Source organism: Epargyreus clarus, unplaced genomic scaffold, assembly GCF_041222505.1.
Source record: "Epargyreus clarus isolate Ecla_fem2 unplaced genomic scaffold, WU_Ecla_fem_2.2 ptg000032l, whole genome shotgun sequence".
NCBI classification, from domain to species: Eukaryota; Metazoa; Arthropoda; class Insecta; order Lepidoptera; family Hesperiidae; genus Epargyreus; species Epargyreus clarus.
In genome coordinates, this window is record NW_027332237.1 from 3,861,349 (window position 1) to 3,880,666 (window position 19,318).

The following is a 19,318-nucleotide window of genomic DNA, read 5'->3' on the forward strand; positions in this document are numbered from 1 at the left end:
TATATTGAGTATTTACTCACATAAAATAATCTACTATTGAGTAGAATATACCTAATGGATATTCATCCGTTCAAATAAGGGACCCTTACATATTGGATATTTACCTATATAACAACTATAACAAGATACTACTATTAAGTAGACGGATACAACGGATATTCACCCATTCTAATAGGGTATTATGTCCTTCACATTGGGTAAATAACCCATATAACAAGATACTAATAATCAGTAGATAGACACAACTATTACCATCGAGTGGGTGTAATGATTTTAATGAATGAACATTTTATTGAAGAATCATTCAGATTAATAATGTACATGATACAGGATATAGAGATGACAATTTATATCCTTTTGTAATACTCTAGAAGAACCTAAATTTGGTTTAACCATTCATAAGAATTTGGTATCTAGGTAGATTAGCATATTAAAGAGTAATTTACTAAAGGAACTATCCATCTATCTAGATGGTGATAGATAGACTAAAGGAAAAAATAGTTTAAAGGAAGAACACTAGCCTCTAGGAAACTGTGGGACGGATAACACATGATTAGACTTTAAAAGTTGCACAAGTCGCAGTTACTATTGTAGCTGTAAAGAGTCAAAAGCCATGCCACATCAGGCGAATGCTTACTGCTCTCGAGCATTTGACATGATTGTTTCTTAATAATTTTAAATTATTTGCCTTTATAAAGATAATTTGCTATCAATTATCTTATTACTGGTGCTGGTCATTTATTATGTATAATAAATAATAAGAAGAAATTTCATAGTACAAGTACTGGAACAAATAATCAGCAAAATGGTTTAAGAAACAATGATTGTTCAATTCATATATATATATAGTACAATATTTTATAATAACAAATATAACGAAGATATTTACACTTCATCCTATGATAAACTTCATCCAAAAGTTTGAGATACTCATACCAAATAGGGTCATTATCTGACTTACAACAAGCCTCATGCACAAATACCTGTGTCACAGAAAGGCTTGATCGAAGTTTCCTTTGGAATAAATCTTCAATCACAACAGATTTTTAGGTGAGTGGTTAATAATGTGGTCGATTATAATTATAATTTTAAAGACCAGTTGTAACAAATAACTATTGACCCAAGCTTTGCAAGTGGGTTAGCTTTAAGAGTATTTGTATAAACACTTAAACTCATTATTCTCAAGGAATGAAGATTTTGTTAAAAATATACTCGGTATGTATGTAGAAAGACTTCTCACATCAGTGGTAACATATTGTTTACTCTTAACCAATTTTTTACAATATTTTTACTTTACCAACACCTGATGATGGTGATGTTGTTTTATATTGAATATCTTGGTCTTAATCTTGAGCTTTAAATAAAGCCTGGCATTCCACTCACTACTTACTATTGTTTTCAAGAATGCATATTTGGATACTAATTCATGATTACCTTAAACAGTGTTTACATGTCTATGGTTAAATGGAAATTATATGCATTTCAAGTTCTTTCCTTTGGTTTGAGCAGAACACTATATTTATGTTAATACTAACCTTTTAAACATATACAAGACCATACATAACTGATTAAGATCTAGGGACATTGTGTCAGTTATATATTTATATAACATAGTTCCTATTTGAAATGTCATAATAATGGACAAGGAACAATAACGACACTTAGTAATTTAGGATCATAGACATAACAAGCTATATCATTCTTTACGATTTAATGGTTACTTAAAAGATAGTTCGATAATTGGAAATAATACAACTGTTAAGGTTGTTCATTGTATTATACAAGCAATAAATAAATAAAAAATCAAATTGCTTTACCATTAGATAAAAGATTAAAAATCAACACAAGGGTGAAATAAAAAGAAAAAAAATAAAAAAAATATATATATAACAATAATATTAAAAAATAAAAATTATAATAAATGCAACGATATGTATATATATATATATATAACAATTTTAATAATGTTTATCAAAATACTATCCCTCTTACAGATAGATATAATTACAGGTGGTAGTTGTCATATTATTTTTATTATCGGGACACAATCAGTTGTGTAACATATGGTCATTATTCTCGGTATTTTTGTTATTTGATTTAAATAACAAATCCGATCAACTATTTAAAGTTAAATGCAGCGTTACTTGTGCTTAAAGATATTTTTTCAATAATCATCTTCAACACGGTGAAACCCTAATACGTGTAGGCAACTCCACAGTTATTTCATATAGAAACAGCATGGTGTTTAATACCCACATTTAACCGTAATATCAAGGCACATATTGGATTTATTGAATACCCAAAAAATGTTTTTATTTCCCTAATACATTCAATAATTTCAGAATGAATTTGCTATCACTAAATCAAGATTATACATTGCGAATTAACACTTTGAAGGTTTTTAAATAGATTTATTTACTAGGAAACCTACAAGAAGTATGACTTACATGTCATGACTAAGGTTATACTATTTAAATGTAAATATTCATTTTATTTCTAATAAAATAATTGTTGTTAAAGATTATCTCTGAACGGTTGGGGAGTTTGTGGTAGTACCAGACTGGTCCAGACAGTCCTAAAAAAGTGTTAAAAAAAAAAAAATTAATAAATAAATAAACCTTTCATTTTGGAAGGGTTGTTTTTTGGGTCTCATATGAATTTAAAAAAAAAAAAAAAAAAAAAAAAAAAAAAGATCTAAATCCATTTGTTTTTCGTCAACGCTTTACCCTGTATGTTACTCGCTTCCTCGAGGAGCGTTTCGTTTCTATACACGAATCTCAAGATTTTGTTGCTCTACAAGCAATGTTAGACGCAATAATGAAAACGTGATGCTGGTGCTTATAATATTTTGGCCTAAACAGTGTAAATAACTAGATCTATCTGTAGACTGGTTACAATATTCTTTTCATTTTGATATATGTATATATATCTAGATTTACTTTTGTTCTTAAAATGCATATTTAGGTTTTCTATCCTCCATATCCCAAGTATGCTATTACTTGGGATAGTTACATCTGATGTATAAATATTTTTAGCGAGTTAAGTGTAAAATATTATATATTATTTAATGGAGATGAAGAAAAAATACTATTTACTTTTTTTGGTTATTGTAATTACTCATATAGTAAAAAGAAAAAAAAAAAAAAAAAAACAATAATAATATATAAGTAATATATAAAAACAATAGATATCGTATATATTATGACGTTCACTTGGTGTAAGCCCGTGAATGCCATTATTACTACCGATTCGCCTACATCTGAGTCGAGACATCTAAAAAGTATACATAAACATAATAATAACATTATTGTATATTAACCAAATTGCTTGGCGGAAGATATTGTATATTAAATTGCCACATGAATTTAAACCTTACTATAACCAGTGTTCAAACAATCTAGTATTACCATTATTTCATAGTAATCATAGTATTTGTCCAGCACATCCTTAATAAAATTACCTAGATAGGCCTAGTAACACTTGAGAGTTACAAGAATAAGTTTATTTCCTTTATGTAATCTTATAATACAGTGACCTCCCAGACGACAGTTTCTAGATTTTATCAACCACGGAGGATGATGGCATTGATATATCATTTTTTACAATACTTACCATTAGAGAGCACGCATTACCACGCTGCTACGCTGACGTCTAAACATATGAGTGTCAGTTAAGACCCTCTTAGAAGGATAGCTGAATGGATCAGATCTAAGTTCAATTTTGTAGTAGAGACGTTACATCAAACGTATACTTGATAACTGTAATTAATATATAAATAGATATATTAAATTAGGAATTTTAAAAATAATAGGATTTAAATGTTTTTGTATTTTGTTTAATAGGCTCGTTATTTTACAAATCTCTAAACATCTACATGTCAACATTATCATTGAAGAGACTATGCAGTGAAGTACAATTAGAAATTAAACGAACTTACCTAAGTGAAGTTCCAATTTCAATTGTACGAACTGCATAGTCTCGAAATGATATTATAACCCACCCACCCATACTTATATACGATAAGTATTACCCATAATATCATCTATGTTGTAAAATAATCGAGCTAATGAACTTACATCTTGACCCCAGGATCTCTAAACTTAATGACATTTACCGGTAGGGGGCGCTATAAGTAGGTTGGATATTGTTTTAAATTATTTGAATTCGAGGTTTTTAGCTCTGAATATACGTGACACAAGGCTGACGACTGGCGGTGTACTACATGTCAACATTATCATTTCGAGACTATGCAGTTCGTACAATTGAAATTGGAACTTCACTTAGGTAAGTTCGTTTAATTTCTAATTATATTTAGGCTTACATTAGCTCTGTAACCTCTAGACATTCAGACAGTAAATACAATCGATACCGTAAGTCATGATGATAACATAGCTCGTAAAATGGACGTAAACCTTTCTACGAAATAACTCTTTGGCCCCGATTAAGTATATCTGAGGGTGCAGTGCATATGTAGATCTAACTGACCCGGTGTATGTCACCACATCTAAGTCGCTAACTCAGAAATTAATTGTCACTTTCTATAACTTTAAAGGAAAATATCGTGAGAAATTTTATACGTCAAGAGTTCTCTGAAGGTGCTAGAACCCTTTGTGGTTCGACTCCGGCGGCACCACCGCCACACCTATTTCTGCCTAATAACAGCAGTGTTAGGCGCTGCTGTGTTCCGTTTTGAAGTTGGTAAGGGAGACATACTTTTCCGAGGCGTTCCAGCTTAGTCCTCAGCGGCGCATCTGTGGCCGACCTCAGGTAGATATATCTAATCCTATCTGGGGTTGATTACAGATGTCCATGGGCGGCAGTAGCCACTTACCATCAGGTGGACTGCATGCTCGTCTGCTACTACTATATTATAAAAAAAAGTCTACCAATTCGCACTTAGTCAGCGTGGTGAACTATGGTCGAAACCCTTCTCACTGTAAGACGAAACCCATTCCCAGCAATGATGATGACATAGATCATGTATCATTCTAGATAAACACAACTTTTAGAATCTATTAACATTTGTCTGTTGATCTTTATATATAAGTATATAGATTAATCTTAGAAATCGCGGTATCGCTGTTGCTACGTGAAAATTGTTTAAGTTGTTAACAGCAAAGTAAATGTTGCAAACAATCGAGCATGTCCTATGTCCGTAAATCGACGATGTGGTAGCAATAACTCGTATCTCAATTTTTTACGAAAAAGCGATTTTTGCATATGTGGACTTAAAATGACGTATCATAGGTCGTCCTTAAGACACCAGGTCCTTTGGTTCAAAATTGAGCAAAATATTAAAGTGTTGCAATACGCTAAAATTGAGCAAAATATTAAAGTGTGGCAATACGCTCTATGTCTTTTTAAAGTAGCGTTTCTTCTTATGTAAATTAGCGTTTCTTCTTATGTAAAGTAGCGTTTCTTCTTATGTAAAGTAGCGTTTCTTCTTATATAAAGTAGCGTTTCTTCTTATGTAAAGTAGTGCTTTTTGAGTTACGAGTTATTGCCAATTCGTCGTCGAAATAGCATCTCATAGTTATTGAGCCGCGCATGTAAGTTTTTTCAAACAACAAACACAAGCATGTTTATTGTTTGACCGATTGTTAAAGAGACTATGACAAAAGACAATGTACCAACTGTTTATCAAACTTACGTAAACTATTACGTAACTCATTAACACGTCGTAGGAATAAACGTGATGAAAAATATAACACAAAGATAATATTTCCTAGTTCCTACACACAATAAAATTGTCAGTGAAAATATTTTTATTTTGCTTTTTTTATAATAGAAGCAAAGACTAAAGAAAGGGGTCTAAATGAGACACTTTAGATACACGCACAGATAAATATGAAATTAAATAATAGATTTTTTAATTATATCTGTATAAAATATAGGTAATTAAATTTATCGTTTCATATAATAGCCCTCCCAAACTTGTACTTGTCTCATTGGACTTAAAAAGTAGTTTCTTCATTTCTTGTGATATTCAGGATATTATGATAATGAACCCGGAAAGTACTAATCTGTGCCGGAAAGTCGTATGAGTTATATATCTTTACAAGGAAATTTAGTTTGTCACGGAACAAAGCATGCCTTATTTTGATCTTCCGTTGATTAAGCAGTAGTAGCCCGATAGCATAATCTGGTTTACGGTAACTCAATTTTTTCGAATTATGCATATTAATCAATAAGTTGACTTAACGTCGAAGAAACCAATCTTAAAATTTTCTAAACGTGTGACTTTGACCATTTTTATTTAGACGGAACAATGACGTAATATCCTGCCATTTTAGGAAAAATCAATGTTAAATCTTACTAGCAGTAGCACTTATGTAAACACGTAGGTATATTACTTGTGCCATTTACAAGGGGAACTTCGAATGACCTCAAAAATAAATACAAAAGAACGTCCTATAATTACCGGAGGGTGACCTTTGCTTCGTATTCAAAGAAGTCTTTCAAAGGACAAAACCCCAAGGAAATCCCAAGAAACAAGAAAACCAGTTTAATATTTGATAACTTTGTTTCGTTCCAAAAGTAATATCCTTTGTACGCGGACAGAGTAATTATTTCATTTTTCTTTTGAGTTCGTTCTCACGGGAATGTACAAAGGGTACAAGAAGATAAAAATCCCTTATCCTAATCCAGAGAATTTCAGTACAATAAATAATTTAGATTTAAGTATAAGTATGTGGCACATTAATTTTAATTTGACAGAAGTATTTCTAATATGAAATTTAAAAAAAATCACATTTGTTTGATAAATTTCCTAGAGTTGATAAAAGCTGAAAAATACGCTCTTCCGTTTTTACGACAGAGATGTGAAAAATTTGAAAAACCATTAAATCAAGTATTCTTCTTCACACATCTTGTTTATAAGTTTGCCAGAATATTATTTTCTTTATTCTCCCAATTTTTTCCATCATATATGTATAATACTCACATTGACATGACGACATTGCAGAATTTGGCAATTTGCTCTTCGTTGCAGGTGTTTACGATGACTAGTAACCTCTTCGATTGTCTTCTAAATATACGGGACATGAATAAACTCCTCTCTATGTCATTAACCCTCAATTTTAATGAGGCCCTATAAATAAACATTAATTGTTACTAATTACACAGCAAATTTATCTGATATTTATTTAAATTAGGTAAAATTGATAATATTGATCCCTACCAGGTTATTAGGCAGAAATAGGTGTGCCGGGACCACCACCACACCTATTTCTGCCTAATAACAGCAGTGTTAAGCATTGCTGTGTTGTGGTTTGAAGGATGTGGTAAAGGAGACATACCTTTCCAAGACATTCCAGCTTGGACCTCAGGGGTAGTGTCTTACTGACCTTAGGTAGGAATATGTTATCCTATCTGGGGTTGATTAGAGATGTTTATGGGTGGCAGTACTCACTTACCATCTGGTGGACTGCATGCTCTTCTGCTACTCCTATATTATAAAAAACAACTCACTTTTTGTCTTCATACATGAGCATCCCGCTGCGCCAGTGGCGGCAGGTTGACATGGCCGAGAGGGCATCTCTACTGTTTAGGTATTTCAGTATCTGTTTAAGGGCTAGGAGTGGTAGGCTGCCCCAATCACATCTCATCTGTTGGTAATAAAATATTTAATATCCTGATAAATATTTATTGAAAGAATAAATATGGGTTAGTAACTTATAAAACAGTCATATCATAGTGGTTTAAAATTTGGCTTGATATGAGAAAAAATTTAGGTTGGAATCCTATATTTTGTGTAACACAAGTTTCCACATTTAAGCAGATAGTTGCTAAGAAAACAATCAGAACATTTTTTTACTCATTACATAACTATTAGATAAAGAGATTACTACAAAATAACCAAAGGTGAAACTAAATATCACAAAAAGTTGCCTATCAGGTTTGAACAATAAGCCTTTCTTATCAGCTATTAAGCACATGAAACAAACTTACTGTGCAATTAAGATAACTTGTAACATTATACTTGTGATATCAGCATTTCCTTCCTGTATATGACTTTCATATGAAATGTAATATATGATTTGTAAACATTTAAGACAACTTTGTAAATATTGTTGTGCTCTGCTATAATTTAATCTTAAATTACTAAATAAGCTTTTTTTAATAGATATAATTTATTATATAATACAAGTATACTCTACACGTAAAATTAATTTGGATAAGTATATCGGGAAAATTTTCACAAAATCACTTTGGGGCTTCAATTACTAATGAAAAGAGTTACATAACCAGTTAAGGTTGTATTCAGTGTACATAAAAATAACTAACTTTTACTGTACTTTTACTAAGAAAGGAAATGAATATAAGAACTAATAAGCAACTTTTGAATCATGAAAACTGCTTAAAATGCATGATAAATAAAGTATTAGTACCTCACAACCTTTCACATGATTATAAACGTTTTAATGTAAAAGCCAGAACATAAATGAATTGATATAGTTTTCATTTGTGTGAGTCAATAGCAACAATATGGACATATTGTTGTTTAAGTTCTAGCACCGTGGATTTCAAAATTACCAACTTTTCAGGAGAGCCAAAAACAGTCTTATTTAGTTATTATTAATTTTCTTGCTTTTCACCTCTTTGAGTATTAAGTAACTCTAATTTACCCATAGTTTTCACAAGGTATTTGTCCAAGTCAATACACAATGTGTCTTTCAATTTTCTATTCTTTGTATGTATAACTCAAAATACCAATTTTCTGAGTTTTGCTGTATTAGAACTAAAGCAACAATATATTAGTTTTTTTAATATATTATCAAGAGGACAAAGTACATTTTTAATAAGTAAATATTTGTTCTTATGACAAATATTAGATAAATTAGCTATGGCCTTGGTTTGACTAATTACACTAAAAACATGTTTGCAATAGGTTTTTTTTCATTGGAATTTTTTAAATCAAACAAACTGAAAAATATATTTTTATATTTTTTAGACTTTTCATATCTATAATTTAATTCAATTCATCATTATTATTACATTATAATTTATTAGTTCGCTTCTATTATAGAAATATAAGACGAATGTTATTTCATCTTACAAAAATACTGTATATCTAAATAAGACAATAGTAAAAGATAGTACAGTTTAATACAAAAACGAAATACCATTATTCAGCAACCTGTATACTTCTAACGATCGAAAATCATTACCATATGACCTTCAAGTTTTTGTCAGAACGTTATTTTCTTTACAAACAATACGGAACAAAAAACAAGATGACACACACTCAGCTGTTTCACTAAGTATCTCGCTTATGACGGTGAACAGCTGTTTTGCGAAAGTTGACCGACATACTAACATTTTAATCGCTTTGTTATTGCAACGTATTTTATGTAATTTTTACGTTCCTAGGATGGCAAAGCTAAACAATTAACGGATATAATACCTTATGGATTACAATAGCTTTGAAAAATTTGTAATGATGAGGAAGAAAGGTCAGGATGTTGAAATCACTTACCTGAGAATCTTCAGGACAAGGGATGATATCTTTCTCGTTAATAACCCCTCCATAGTATCGTAAATATTGATGTAAAAAAGGGATTCTGAATGTCCCGCTGTCATCCATCCCGCAAATTAAATAAATAATAAATCGTTTCGATACGGTCGAGCTTTGAGAACGAATTTGCGATTTGCTTTGACTTTGAGTTTGAGATTGAGTCTTACTTCAAAATAATGGAAAACGAAGATAACACACTACAACTGGTTTAAGTATCCCTTTAATTATCGACGTGGCGAGATAGAGCTATATATGTCTTATAGAAGTAACAAAGACGAAATATGTAAATATGAGTCTTCTAAATTTAATAGGATAATACTGTTTCTTTTTTCATTAACGTGTACAAGTACCCTAATAATTACAGCCAAGTTAACTCTTAACATTATTGATTAATGTGATGAACAAATTAACTATTAATTTTTTTAACACTTCAAACTAAAGGCAATTTTTAATTTGAAATAAAGTTCAAGAAAATATAATCAACAACAAAGTTTTGATTCAAAACTCTCTTGTATATGGCAACAAAATAATAATACAATGGCGGCCAAAAAATCAATTTTGAATTATGACAGCTAGTTGTTGTCTGTTTGTCGGGGAATTTTGTCACTTGTAATGTTATCCGGTGAAAACATTCGGAAAACATGTTTATTAGTCCATTGTAGTACTTGTTTTACTACCAATATTGTTTGATTTGTTGTAGTATATTTTCCGAAAATGTATTTGCGTACTTATGTTGTTGCGTGCTATTATGATCGATGATGTAAGATTATAGGAGAACGAAAGACTCTTTGTGCGCGTTTCTCAATTTCCCGCGGAACTTATTAAAAAGTAGTGATGGAGAATGAAAATCGAGTTGTGGGAAATCATGAAAAAGATGATTACGAAAGCAGTTCCCATTCCTCCCCTCAAGAGCACAAGTCTTTTGCGGAATTCGCAAAGGACAAGTTGGATAGTGGTAAGTAATAAATTTATAGATACTATATTTGGCTCTTAAAAATAATTATTTGCCACGATATTATTTAATAAATAATATAACATAAAAGATAATTTATTCATACTTAATTCACAGTTAATTTAATCAAAACTTTTTGTTATTAATATTTTTCATAAAAATAAAAATTTAATACCTCCTCTAGGTATCTAAAGTAATTAATCATTATTTATACCAAATTGCAATGTCAAAATATTGTTCATTCAACTTACTGCTATTTTGATTAAAACAATGAGAAGCCGCCTTCATTCTCAACGAATAATAATAAAATATAACTTAACAAAAAGTGTTTAAAAACTATGTTATTAAAAAAAGTTGCTTGAAATAATTCATTTAAAGGAAGCCAAGTTATACAATATTCAATAAAACAAAAATTATCATAAATATTGAAATAATGTCCTTTTTTTTTGGAAATACTGCATTAAAAAATTATTGAAATTGTGAACTAACTCATCTTGCTCACATTGTGGAGACTATTTCATAAATATTTGAGTTAAATGGATGGAATATAAAAAAGTTTTTACCAAAACCTTTTTACATAATTTTAAAGGGTGTTATTCTTATTTCTTTTAAAATTTCGAACAAGTTTATTAAGCTGTAGCAAGATGGCGTAAGCGACATCACATTCTAGCATAGAATCAAATATCTCAATTTAATACAATTATTAATTAATTATTGTAATTAAATGAGGTAATAATTAATTTAATTTCTAAAGCAATACCCATAAGCAATATAAATTATTATGTATTAAAAAAATATTAATTAAGTAATTATATAATTATAAATTATGGTGATAGAATCCTTCTTGGTTCAATTTCGAAAAATAATTATGGTACTATTTTAACATATTCCGTTATTTATAGCGGGAAGGGAGCTCCGGAGGCGCCTACCGATGGCCGGTCAATTGGGAGCTCATCTGATGCACCCCAGGCGCTTACTTCTGCATTCTACACCGACACAACAAACAGATGTTGTTCTCATTTTCCCTAAAGGTAATTCTAGTATTTATACATTATCACATGCTAAAATAGTGGAGGAATACACTATCACCGCATCAATGTATGTAGTAAAACCCTCAGTGGTTTGAATCTGGCGGCACCATTGGTATATTTATTTCCGCCTAATAACAGCTGTGTAAACTGCTGCTGCCTTCTGTCCAAAGGAGCATGGGTAGCAATGTATTTGTAGCTAACCTCAGGTAAGAGTTGAATTTTAATGGGGGGTTGATTACAGTAATCATATACAGCAGTTGTTTGTTACTTGTATGTGGGTATGTCTTATCTTAGTTAAACAGAGTTTATTTAACCCATTTGGATATGCAAATTAGGGTAGTTATACATTTACTACAATACTTATTCTTTCAAATATCATAAGGAATGTTTGTTCAAATATCATAAGGAATTTCCTAATTGGAATTACCACCAATTTAAGAAGGAATGTATAAGTAGTAGCAAAAGTTAGCCATAACAGACAGAAAGTAAAGTAAGGCAGTGCTTTTAACTGACTTCTTTAAGGAAATATGTGATCTGTTGACCTTTAATGATATACATTTTTAGAAGACTCCACTGACAGATAGTATTTGGGGTTTCTATGTATGTATTAATTAAATACATGTAAATATATTACTGAGAATAGAAGAATAAAACACTGCATCTTTAGTTGGTTGGTCCAATTTTGTCCTCTACATGAATGTGTTCCTAATTTGTGAGCTAACGACCTAACACTCGCTACGTCGTCAGCATTCGGGCGGAGACAAGGTTCCGGAAATTGACTGATCAATTAACCGAATCTTTTCTTATGCACAGTGTATTAGTATGGCGTATACGCTCAGAGCTTCGCAGACTAGCTTTCATTTACAATTACAATATTAAAGAAAAAGTTAATGCCCGTAAAACATTTTAATGGAAAAGTGAATGACATTTTTTCATATACCTAAATTAAAATTGAACGAATTCAATACGAGACACACAAGTTATTCTTTATTTCCTTTCCTTAAGTATTTCTTTTCCATAATACTTTGTTATCCTAAAGCCTTGAATATGAAGCGAAAAATTACCCATTTATAAAATGCACGTGGGAGCTGGCAAAATCAAATGACGCTACGTGTTACTCATATAATGACTAATCGACCTCGGCGCTGCTTAATTAAAAGCATCATTCAAAAAACTAGCGTCAATTAGCTTTAAGCGCTTTACAAATCGTGGCGTTTAACAAAATTATACCCGCTAAAGCCTACAAACATTTCCCGTGTTAAGCCCCTTTTGGCAACTCCTTCCGTTCGAACCAAGGCCAATGTTCCCCTTGTCACTTAAACGACATCAGCATTTATATAAATGGATAGCCGGCAAATGTTGCCCACTAATGTGTTTTGTAATTTAGGCTGTTCTCCTGGCTGCGTGGTTTTTAAATAAGCCGTGTTATATTATATTATATTCTGGGTCAATCGTGTTTGCACTGTTGTGTTCAGGCATGAAGGGAATGGTCGATTATGCTTACAAATATAGTTTCTAAAAATAATTTAATATTTCCTTTTTAGTGTTTGTGTGCTGTGAATTTCATTGCTTTGTTACTTTACATTTTGTTAGAAATGGACAAGCTAATTAGTAGCTAAGATTCTTCTTTTGCAATATATAGACGCATGGTTTAGGTTAGATTTCTATACTAGAAACATATTGTAAAACAAAGCCGGATTGCTTAAAAATATAGCCTAAACACTCCCACAATTTAGGCAAATTCAACGACACCTCATATTTTAAAATCATAGAGACATATGTACATATATACACTGTATACATATGCTCGAAAAGCATTACCTTCCGCAGTCGGTTAAAAATATGAGCTTTTATCGCCAAAGTTAACAAGTGAACACCCACAACAAAATACTAAGATTAAGTATATGACACCTACGGGAATACTTCGCGACGTAACATTAGAAAGATATAAGTTCCCTACATCCATAAGATCAATGTTTGCGATCGGCTTAACGCCAGGAGAACTTTATGAGTCGTCTAGTTTTCTTACAAATGGCTGCAGCCGTGTGCGCTCGCCAAGACTCAAAGTTTCGCCAAGTCTTAGAAAGAGTTAAAGTATTTATGTATTATCGAAATATCGAATCGCCATTTTTTAAAGTTAATGCTTACGTGGAAAGAACAGACAGTTATATTTGTTTTTTATGTACGTGGATATTGGGTATTGGTGCCGCCTTGGGCATAAATTTTATGTACCTACAAAATATCTAGGATATAAATATCTAGCTTATCTATACTTGATCCAAGTCTCAGTTGGGGAAACAGTCGGATAGGTATACAAAGTTATTTCATTTGATAACCGTTAACTTGACTGATGAAACTTATTACAATATAGCCAAATCTATTTTTCCTTTAAACGTTTTAACCAGCAATTTTAACTTAAAATTAGTCGCGATTTTAATCAAGATTCTCGAGAGACTACTAACAGACTTGACCGTGACTTTCAGTATTCTAATTCAGTTAATCTCCAAACCGTTATAGTTGAACGGCGAAACTTTTAACAATTCAACCGAGGCCAGTTGTACTTTTTAAACTTTATACCACCGCCGCCGTTTTACCACCTTTAAGTACGAGTATATCTTTATTTAGAAGGTGGTAGAACCCTTTGTGGTTCGACTCCGGCACCACCACCGCCACACCTATTTCTGCCTAATAATAGCAGTGTTGGGCGCTGCTGTGTTCCGTTTTGAAGGGTGTGGTAAGGGAGACATACTTTTTCGAGGCGTTCCAGCTTAGTCCTCAGGGGTAGCAGCGCATCTGTGGCCAACCTCAGGTAGGAATATCTATTCCTATCTGGGGTTGATTACAGATGTCCATGGGCGGCAGTAGCCCCTTGCCATCAGGTGGACTGTATGCTCGTCTGCTACTGCCTATATTATAAAAAAAAATTAATTCGACACAAAAGTTAAAAGGACTGGACATAAGTTACTGCGGCTTTGCGATCATACCTAGGAGGGTTGATATAAGGTACGAGTATAAGCCCGATTGCGGATCTGCTGTCACAATATCAATGCAATATCATTGAATAGCTACGATCCTTCGTGGTTCGGCTCCGGAGGCACCACCTCCATAGCTATTTCTTCATTATATCAAGTGTTAAGCGCAAATGTGTTATGGTTACAAAGTTGTGGAGAGACGTTCTAAATTCTAATACAAGCCTCAAGAACAGTAACTCACTACAGGCAAAATAGGCTCAGGCAGAATTCCTCTTTATTAATACTTATAAAATAGTCTACGTTTTCCTAGCATTCCTTAATACCATTAACAGTCTATGCCCACAAATCAAGCCCGTAATGAGCCTACGGCGTGTGGTACCATAACAAAAGTATTTGTTGCCGTCACTATAAATACTCTTATTTACCAAGGCACGCAACTATTTGTTCGTAGCTAATGTTGTAGAAATAGAAAATCAATATGCTTCGCCATGTAACGACCACGGTGATCACGAATTTGGCAGAATGCCTCCTCGGTTATACGTTTAGGAAGTATCGACAATGTGGTATTGTATTTTATCGTTCATACAAAAAGAGTAAGTGAATGATTGATCGATTTACTCAGTTAATTGATACGTGCAGCTGAAATGGCGTGACGTATCGTGAATTACAAATTACGACGTAACAATGTGAAATATCGTAGGAACCCTCTTATCGTTCAAAGTCAAATACCACTAAGTTATTAAAGTAATTACTACTTTTGTATACGAATTTCCGCTGGCATGCGCATGGAATTTCTATTTTTGTAAAGACAAAACATAATACGAATACATATTCCAATTCCATTGTTCACTAAACTTCAGAAGAGATAGAGATGCAGAGAGAAAACGTGAGCATTAAAATCGACGACACAAGTGGCAGAGCGGTCACCATACCGGTTTGACGCGTAGAGATTTCCGGGTTCGATCCCCGGCCAGGCAGATATCTAATGCTGATGATTTTAGATTTCTGTTCCTGGGTCTGGGTGTAAGTCTATGTGTATGCCCATGGCACCCACGACAGTAGGGAATCCTAGTGTGGGGCTGTGAGTGTAGACAGCGTTAAAAAATGACACTTAAAATAGAGATAAAACTTTAAATTAATCAATAGTTTTGTCTTCTCTAAAACGCAATGATAGCCTAGTGGGATAGTCGGTTTCTTGATCGAGGGGTCCGAGGTACAAATACCAGGTACCTCTGAATTTTCAAAGTTATGTGCGTATTAAAAAATTATTATAACTTGCTTAAACGGTGAAGGAAACATCGTGAGGAAACTTGCATGCCTAAGAAATAAAAAAAAAAAGTTTTCAAAAGTATGTGAAGTCTACCAATACGCACTTCGCCAGCGCGGTAGACTATGACCTAATCCTTCTCATTCTGAGAGGAGACCCGTGCCCAGCAGTGGGACAGTAATGGGTCGATGATGATGTTCTCTCTATCATTATTAATTTTATGTCCATCCACCACAGGTCTCCCGGATAGTATGCTGCTATGGTTGCTGCAGAAGCTCCGCGGCAGCCGGCCTCGTCTCCGAGTGTACGTGCGCCAACACGCCTCGTCGCAATGCTCCGCCTTCTATATCACGGCTGATGATGACGTGTGAGTTCAGATCTGATACTTTTGATAAACGCTTTTTGAATTAATCACTTATTAACTGAAGATTTGTACGTCGATATGTATTTAAAAAAATATACTCGTATATAATCTTTTTTCAAAACTATTTAAAAAAGGCTAAGAATTAAAGAGTAAAGAAGCTAGAGAGTCAAAAATAAGGCCAGCGAAATGCAAGGCAAATCATAATAGACAAGAATGGGTCACAATAATTAGTCAAAATATTTTGACCCTTAACCTAAAACCTGAGATTAGTTTCATGTTTTTACACACATACACTTTGGTACTCATTAACGCTAGTTAGAATTTTATTAAATACTTCGTATCCGAAATAAAATTTTTGTGCACCTATTGGCGTCGGCATTCTGAAGTTTTTTTTTCGGTATTGGCGCTACACATATTATATAAACATACATGAGCAAAGCAAATTCTCACGCAATATTATTCCATTTGTTCAGGCTTCTGCAGACAGCTGAAGAAATCCACTTGCCCAAACTGCTGAAACCAGAGTTTGGAGGTGGATACAAGGAATTCACTGTACGGGATATGCATTGTTTTCAACGGGTATGTATATTATACATTAATTGAAAAATATATATATATATATATTAGTATCTCCAAAATCTTACTTTGGGTTTCGTGAATCCGTTAATGTCTCACTGCTGGGCGCGGTTCTCCTTTAAAAGTGAGCAGGATTAGCTGGTTTCCCCAAAGCATACTAGCTTTTTCTTCTCGCTTATATAGTTTTTAGGGAAGCTATGCTCCAGTTATGGGTAGAAGACCTATCACACACATCCATTGGTCCAACATTGATACAAAAATGTATTATCGGAAATTAATACCCATAGAGTTGATGATTTTTTCGGATTTTTTAATGATTTTGTTTTCTGATGCTTTGCTATTAATCAAAGAAACATTAAGTTTAAAATACGTTTACTATTATTAATATATTTTTGAATGAATTAAAATATCATTGGATAGAGAAACAGAAATACACATTTTTTCCTGTTGTTGCCTAAAACACTAAAACAAAGCTACTCCTCCAGCAATATAAAAATATTTTACGACTCAATATGCTACCAACGAAACGTCGTTATGGATCTTACGGCACACGCTTATATTAAGTGGGGTCAAGAGTGCTCTCCTTAGGATGTCTGACCCAACCAGCTACGTAGGCCCACTTAAGCAAAGTGCTCGGTAGGCTATACCTGTCGATATGTACTTGTGATGTCACTGGCCTGTGATGGAATTCGACATTTAATTAAATGGCTATAGTTCCTATACTCGATTCTATTTTGAAACACAATTATTCAGTGATTACCATTAATCAAGTAAACATTGTGTGAAAAATACGTTTACTATTAGATTGTATACCTTCTAAGACTAAAGCTTTTAATTATTATATAATAAATTTTAACGAATGAATAAAGAAATCATTGGATAGACAAACAGACTTGATCTATTTATTATTATGTTGTTGTCTAGAACACTAAAACAAAGCTACTCCTCCAGAGATACAAAAATATTTTACGACTCAATATGCTACCAACGAAACGTCGTTATGGATCTTACGGCACACGCTTATATTAAGTGGGGTCAAGAGTGCTCGCCGTCTCCCTAGGATGTCTGACCCAACCAGCTACGTAGGCCCACTTAAGCAAAGTGCTCGGTAGGCTATACCTGTCGATATGTAAGATATGTACTTATAATGTCACTGGTGTGTGATGGAATTCGACATTTGATCAAATGCCTAGAGATATACTCCACTTTCCTAGTAAGAGTATTTAACCATATGATCGAGCCTCTGTGCTGGTATGCGGGATTTTTATGTCTCATAGCGGTATTATTAGGTCACGTTATGTCCAATGATAAGTGAGATATACGAATAAAAGTATATACCACTTGTCACATCAGCTATTTTAATATCTGCCTAGGCATTTCGTTAAATATCGAAATTTGTAACATTCCATTGCTTACAAAAAAACATCATTAAATGTGAAAAAGAATGAAATATCAAATATAATTGACATGTTATAAGTTCAATGTCCTTATTTCCATGAAACATTTCATTTTTATTGATAAAAAAAATATAAAGAGTAGTTCATTAATTACCAAGTAATTATCCGTCTCAAGTCTCGTATCAAACATCACGTTGATACTTTCTCACACAAATAAATCATCGACTTTCTGTTAATAATATTACATGTTACTTTCGTGTGAAAGTGCAAAGTATTTTGTACTCCGAAAATATAGGGGGTTTTAAAAAATTTAAAACCTCACACGGGTAGATTCGTACGTTGAACCTAGTATCAATATTACCGTCAAACCGTAATAAACTTGATGCTTTATTGCCGGTTGTGTTATATCTAGGAATGGACTGAAGTTTTCGTGAATTATTCATGCCCAAGGGAAGTAGGAATGGGAAAGGTGCCAATTTTCGCCATACATATTTGTGCTATGCCATACGTAGTATTTTAGCGTCGCTTGGCTGTAATATGACATTTATTGAAATTAATTGCGTTTACAAACACGTATGTGCCATTTAACCAAAATGTTGCGTTATTATGTAGTTTATTGCATTTAAACACCTGAAAATACTTAAAAAATAGTTATAATTAAAAAAACGCTTTCTACACTCACAGCCCCACACTAGGATTCCCTGTATCGTGGGTGCTATGGACACACACAGAGACAAGTACACAAACATCCAGACCCAGAAACAGAAATCTGAATTCATCATTTAGAAATCTGTCTGGCCGGGGATCGAACCGGGAACCCTCTGCGCGTCAGACCGGTATGGTGACCGCTCCGCCACGCGGGTCGTCGTGGCGGCAATTGTGGCAATTTGTGTCTATACCAATTTGCACTTTCCCATCGCGGCAGACTATGGCTTAATCTTCCTTACTCTGAGAGGAGACGCTTGCCTAGGTTTGGGACAATAATGGCTAGTTAATGAAGGTAATAATATAGGCATTTCAAAGAATCAGACATACTCGTACATGTATACATAAATTGCTTGAAAAACATTACCGTCAAAATTCGGGCAAAGAACACGTATGTCACGTATTTTTGAAAATTACAAGACTTGAAATAAAACGTAAAATTACCTCCGAAGACATTTCCTTCAGCCACAAGAGCCCTTACGATCTGGCGCTTAAAAGCCATTTGACATTAATCTTAGCGGTAAATCTCAATTGCTT

General features: G+C 33.1%; 1 protein-coding gene across 1 annotated transcript in view; it reads left to right on the top strand.

The window, feature by feature from the left end:
* The first annotated feature begins 10,068 nt into the window (after positions 1 to 10,068).
* Positions 10,069 to 19,318, top strand: part of wwk (anoctamin 8 white walker) — a 31,843-nt gene continuing 22,593 nt past the window's right edge. The window contains exons 1-4 of the mRNA XM_073090217.1: positions 10,069 to 10,472; positions 11,372 to 11,500; positions 15,977 to 16,106; positions 16,577 to 16,682. Of these exons, the coding sequence (XP_072946318.1) occupies positions 10,352 to 10,472; positions 11,372 to 11,500; positions 15,977 to 16,106; positions 16,577 to 16,682 (486 nt within the window). The 5' untranslated portion in view covers positions 10,069 to 10,351. The remainder of the gene's footprint in view (positions 10,473 to 11,371; positions 11,501 to 15,976; positions 16,107 to 16,576; positions 16,683 to 19,318) is intronic.